Below are 6,380 nucleotides of genomic sequence, written 5' to 3' on the forward strand. Positions count from 1 at the left end.
ACGAATTCGCATAATTACGGCTAAATTGCATTATACAACAGTGATGGGTACAGCAAATTAACCAACACAACATGGTAAGTAACGTTTAGGTTAGGAATGGCAAGACGTGTTTGTAGACATACATGTATTAATATTAAGAACGGCGATAACATATTGCCTGCGATTCCATTGTAACCTTACTAACATATATGTTCTCTCTGTCTTTTCTCTAGAGGTGGTCGAATCGTATCAACCACTTTGCATTGCATAACGGCGATGATTTTAGGGTCTCCTTTATCGCACAACATCTGAGAAACCTTGCATTCTGACGTCACTGGAAAGTACTGTAAATTTAGGCAAAATGCCTTAAAGTTGTTAGGTTAGGCTAGCTAAGTTTAGATCTCTTAGCATAAATAAAAGTGTTTCAGTGTATTTATACTAATAGAACCAAACCTAACGGACCTAACATAACACCGTAGCCATTCTTCGCATGAGGTCAGAACGAAAGGTTGCTGAAGTTTTGTGTGATAAGGGAGATCGAAGTAAGAAATTGACGACGGCGTGTGCAGTGCAATAGTTTTGTACATATAGTGTAAAAACGTGGGCATGAATGAATCTGAATTTTTGTGAATAGATTGGCAAGGACAAACTATTTTTTTAAAAATTGATCATGAAATAGACGTGGAATGAAATGCCGCTAAGTACTCACGTAAAAGTAGGAATTGGATGGTAAGTAGGCATCATAGTAATATTGTAACTGGTGCTAATTAGAATTACATAAAACTTTGAGATTTAGTGTAAAAGTGTCGAAATCATCACAATAAAAGAAGCTTGGCTTTTTCTTTAGATGATACAAGAAATGTAATAGTTTTACTGTTGCGCCTGAGGTCTACTTATGTTACAAATATTCAACGTTTATGTAAAATCAACCATAATTATTACTTATCATGTTGTCTTTTCGAGGAAGACATAAACTCATATTCTCTTAAAGTGTTCCAACTATTCTGCAGAAAGACATAAATGTTATAGGTACAATCTGATCAAAATTCTAATTCACTTGCCTCCTTAAGTTAAGATAACGCTGTAGCTAGGTAAGATGCTGCCACCCTCTAATGTTCTACATGTTCATTCAAAAGATTTATGTAATGTTAACCACGTTCACGGGAATAGACACCTCAGTGATGAGCATTTTGTGATCACTCACACCCAAACAGGCTAGTATGCACTACCTCTGAGTATTGTGTGTTCGCCACGTTGTTAATCCGTTGTAATTCTATAGTTGGGCCTATTGACCCATTGTACTCCCTTAAGATTTATGTCAATTTTTTTTAGGCTGCGATTATTTTCACTAGGTAGTGAGATTAGCATGTGGGGCTATTTTCGATCAGGTTCTGAGAACTGTATATGTGCCTATTTTCACCAGCAAAAGTAATATTAAAATTATGATCTCCAGGAAACATCTCAAATTCGTTTATTTTGTTATTTTTCACATTCGTACTTACCTATGGGGGTTATTCCTGAGTAAACAAAAAATGATTGATCAGACAATTCGATTATTGATGGTTGGGGAAATAACTTCCGGTTTGGCGAATTTTCAAATGTAAACAAGTGGAATACAGATAGTTACCAAGCTTATTTTCTTATAAAAGATCTGAAACAAAATGGATCACTTGAAATTTTTGAGTGATATAGAGAAACAAAGGTACCTAGAAAAGATTGACAATTTCCCGGATCCTTTGGATGCAGATATAAGGGACAATACTAATATTTTCCAAGTCAGTGTTGATCTACAAACAGTTTCGGTTTTTGAAAAGATTTCTCCAGGTTGAAATGAAGCGTACATTAATTATAAACATTGAAATACTTCGATTACAACAGTAAAGGAAATAATAATAATTACTACAGTTAAAACGGAACATCTGATTCACATAGTGGAAGGTAATGGAGGCAAGAGCTTTTGTGCATCGGTGAGACATTAATGTCGAAAAATACATGATTTACCAGCCAAATAAATTGAAGGAAGGGAGAAAACACTTCCACGACCTTTCAAAAGTTTACAGAAACTCAGTTCCGTAAGTACTTTCTCCTGTGTTCATGTGGCATATTAGCAGCACCGGTCCTTATCAGAACTCCATAACATGTAAGAAAAAAGTACTTTGTCTCCTGCACGAAAGTAAATGTACACCGAAGTAAGCTTCATACAGATACAACTAAATAATAGGTACACACATCCATGTAGCAGGACAGGGCAGGTGTTAGATACGATACAATTATACAATACAATACATTTATTCATCCTTAGACATGCGCAGCTTAAAATCTGGTGAAGATAGTCACTCCGTTTTTTTTAATCGACAGATTTCAATGTTTTATGTAATATAAGATTTGTTTCAGTGTTAGGAAAACACAAATAAAAAAAGTAAAGTGCTCCCCTGTGCTTTGCACCACACCATGCAGGCATATAGGGCATGGGGGTGGTGTGATCAGTACCTGGCTGCCTTTACCCCTTCAGGGTTTCTTCCAGGTTCCCATTTTATATGATGCTGGGTGGTTGCCAGAGCTGCTTAAACAGGTGGGGGGAAAAAAATGGTTCTCTCCCTCCAGGGATTGAACCTGGGTCTCTCGCAAAACACAAGTAATGAAGATATTTGATTCCAAAGTATCACTCGCATAAGTAAAAGAAAACTCCTATTCTGGACTACATTCACTTGTTTTTTTCCGTAAAAATTCCCAAACACCAGCAAAAGTAGCACTGCTGACGTAACGATGTAAAATTACTATTGCCACTAAACCTAACCTAACAACTATTTGCAACATGAACAAAACTATATACTTTTTGAAAGTACTTGCCGGAGATGGGACGAAGGAAAACTCCGCAAGACCACAGAAATATAATTTAAAAAATGCATGTCAGAGACATGGTCAGAGTGGAGCCGCTGTAGCTCAGTTGGTAGAATGCCTGGCTACCATGCAGAAGACCAGAGTTCAAATCCCTGGCCAGGCGTTCTAGACCAGGAATTTTTCCAGTCATTGCCCTGTTTCTGCACAGCTCTAGGGCCCACTCAGCCTCTATAAATGGGTACCAAGGGGTAAAAGCAGCCAGGCATGATGGTGATCAACTATGGCCGAGATCAAGAATATGTGGAGCTCTACCTCCACATCACACCATATGCCTTCATGACATGTGTAGGGTGGAGCAATCCAACTTACATTTGTAACACCTATATGGTGTACACTTATGGCCGCGGTGGCTTAGTCGGTAACACGTCTGACTACCATGCTAAAGGTCCCAGGTTTGATCCCCGGCCGGTTCAAATCCGGGAACTTTGCTAATGTTGGAAACGGCCCAGGCACCCACCCAGCGTTGAATGACACGGGTACCTGGGGGAAACCCTGGAGGGTAAAGGCAGTCAGGGGCGTGATGCTGATCACATCACCCCCACTAACGACCGGATCAAGAAAGTGGGGGGCGTTACCCCCACACCCCCTATACGCCTTCATGGCATGGTGCTAACCACAGGGGAGCACTTTTTACCTTTTTTTATATGGTGTACACTTTTAGAAGAAACATCAGCAGCCAGTGCTATTGCGCTGTTGCCAAACCTACTGCTAGCGGAAGGGAAAGAGAGAGAATTCGCTGTATCCAATGTTCAACTATTTTTTTTAATAATGCATACACAATATGTATGAGTACAGTGAAGGAGGGTTTACAGACAACTTGTTTAATTAATTGTTATGTCGTGTTGGTAACAGTATGGTATAGTGAAAACACATTTCACTCGTTTATTTCCTAATTATTTACATTTCTACTTACCTGTTATGCATAGCGGAACATTCTTGAACGTGGGATTTTGCTTTTTTCACTGAAAAAAGCGTAATTTTTGACATTACAAGTATTTATTGTTCGTTGCTAATTCGCTTTCATTACACACAATATGGCGGGCAAATCTTGACTCACGTTGTCTATCGTCAGCTGATATGCAGTGTTTCCAAACTTATTAACCGAAAAATGCCGCACAAACTATTCACAGAAGGTTTTTAAGCTAAAATTGATCCACAAACCATTCACGGAAGGTTAGGTTAGGCAAACATAGAAAATTAAATTGGAAAAAAACAAACCCTCACACGTCATCTTGTAAAACTACCACGTGGTTGCTACACTAACAGGGGGTTACATAATCAAACACACGGAACATTCGACTCACATAGTCGACGGTAATGGTGGCAAGAGCTATTGTGCATTAGAGATACATTAATGTCAAAAAATACATGATTTACCGGCCGAAAAAGTTGAGCGAAGGGAGAAAACACTTCCACGAGCTTCCTAAAGTCTACAGAAACTCAGTTCCATAAGTAGTTTCTCATGTAAATTTGAAGAAATGTGTTTTCACTATATCATACTGTTACCGCCATGTCTTTCTTTATAGACTCTCTTCTTCTGATTTTATTATTTTCAGTAAACAGAAACTTGGAGTTATGAATGCATTACCATTTACATTTAGTTAGAGTTGCTACACCTATGTTACTCCAGTAGCTCAATATTTTTTCTCTTAAATCCCACACTCCTGCTAGTAATATTTTTTACCTTTCATGGTTCTCTATTTTCTTTGATATAATGTCAAATGCTTCGTGTGACATGACATATCTTGTCAATACATTGTGTTATTAATACTGGCCTCATTTGCAGTTATGGAAATATTTGTTGCTGATCAATTTTGAAATGTTAGCTTCACATCATGTGGATAATATGCTCATTACTTTTTTCATTTCTTTCTTCTAGGGCAATTATTACTGTACTAGGGATATCAGGTTTCGTGGCATCAAAAAAGCATGTTGACCAGCGACGTTATGAGCATATGAAAATCAGGCAGCGTATTATAGAATCCAACTACGGTGAATACACGCCAAGTTCAAGAAAGTTTACTGGATAGTTAGTTTGTTACCTTATTCAACATGACAGCTTTACCTCAGTTAGATCCCAGCAAGATGCAGCTGGTACAGGACTTAGAAATTGAGATGATGTCCGATATGTACAACCGGATGACATCTGCTTGTCATAAGAAGTGCATTCCTCCAAAGTACACAGATGCAGAGTTGGGTAAAGGAGAATCTGTCTGTATAGATCGGTGTATAGCAAAGTATCTGGATATCCATGAACGCATCGGAAAGAAGCTCACACAACTTTCAATGCAGGATGAGGAGTTTATGAAAAAGATTCAGGCAGAACAAGCTAAACCAAGCTAAAACAGTGCAATGTTCTCCTGACGATGTAGGAACTGTAAGTCGAAAGTATGATACCTAGTGTTCTGTAGTAAAAGGTTAACTTGTATTGTTCTTGCTCTTTATTTCTTTTGTTAATATTCACTGTTCAATGACTTAGATAGATTTTCAGAGAACAATAAAGTGTGGTAGTTATATGAGTATGTTTTATGATCCTAACAAGTCATGCAGTGGTGTGCCCAAGGGGGGTTGGTGAGGGTTATAACCCCCCCCTCTCCCTTTGGCTCAGTATTCCTTTAAAAAGAATGTCAAAGGTAGGAAAAGATGGTGAAATGAGGCTGACTACCAGAAAAGGTATACATAACCCCTCCCTTTTGAAAATCCTGGGCACGCCACTGAAGTCATGGGGAAAATATAGAAGCACATTTGCAAAGATTTTTACCCCTCTTCAACATTAAAAGTTATTTTTTACACAGGGTTATTCAAAAAGAACTTGACACCATTGCAGAACTTACTCACATAACTAAAATGATTATAAGACATAAGCGAGTTACTAAAGATATATCCACGAAACTTACTTGTAAATGTTATATTAATTTCGGTGGCCTCTGCATCATCCACTTGGGAACTCGATGCTTCACTGTTAGATTTACTTCCGGTTCCTGTTGTTGTTTCCTTGACTACCACTAGGGGTGCTGGTGTAGCCATTTCATCTGATGCGCACGATGGGTTTGTGCTGTTGTAATAACGGGAGACAAACATGATGAGCTTGACCGCTGTCAATATTCAGCTCATGCAGAAAGTGCATAATGGCATGCGTCTTTTTGATTTTGGTGTCGATGAGGTGTGTGATGTATGCCTAACTGAAACTTTTTGGATCCTGTGTTTGTTGAACTTGAGGTGCCTTGCTAGTCCGGTAGTTGGTTGGGATTTTTTTGCATCTGCTAATTAATATAACAATTACAAGTAAGTTTCGTAGATATATCTTTAGTAACTCGCTTACATCTTATATTATCAACCGTGTTGTATATTCCCCTCAACATGAATAAAGTGATTAGATAAGTCAAAAAGTATGGCCTTAATTTGACTACTGTGTGTAGTTTTACCAGTGGAGGACACATGATTTTTAAGGTTTCATTGAATATATATTTTCATTTAAATAATTATAAACTACTATTACA

The 6,380-nt window shown here is 38.1% G+C and overlaps 1 protein-coding gene and 1 pseudogene across 1 annotated transcript; both read left to right on the plus strand.

The window, feature by feature from the left end:
• Positions 1 to 298: 298 nt before the first annotated feature.
• Positions 299 to 4,910, plus strand: LOC145983503 (uncharacterized). The gene is made up of 2 exons (XM_083116591.1): positions 299 to 708; positions 4,760 to 4,910. Exons 1-2 carry the CDS (start codon positions 671 to 673, stop codon positions 4,908 to 4,910), a joined length of 189 nt encoding a protein of 62 aa, XP_082972717.1. The 5' UTR covers positions 299 to 670.
• A 22-nt stretch (positions 4,911 to 4,932) lies between these two features.
• LOC145983502 (mitochondrial import inner membrane translocase subunit Tim10 pseudogene) lies at positions 4,933 to 5,394 on the plus strand (annotated as a pseudogene).
• Positions 5,395 to 6,380: the final 986 nt, after the last annotated feature.

This window comes from Lepisma saccharinum, unplaced genomic scaffold, assembly GCF_977018435.1.
Source record: "Lepisma saccharinum unplaced genomic scaffold, izLepSacc3.1 HAP1_SCAFFOLD_1107, whole genome shotgun sequence".
Taxonomy (NCBI): Eukaryota; Metazoa; Arthropoda; class Insecta; order Zygentoma; family Lepismatidae; genus Lepisma; species Lepisma saccharinum.

Coding starts and splice junctions, on each gene's coding strand:
- LOC145983503 (XM_083116591.1), top strand. CDS start 671: ATGCCGCTAAGTACTCACGTAAAAGTAGGAATTGGATG. Junction 709..4,759: donor GTAAAAGTAGGAATTGGATG/GTAAGTAGGCAT, acceptor TCTTTCTTCTAG/GGCAATTATTACTGTACTAG.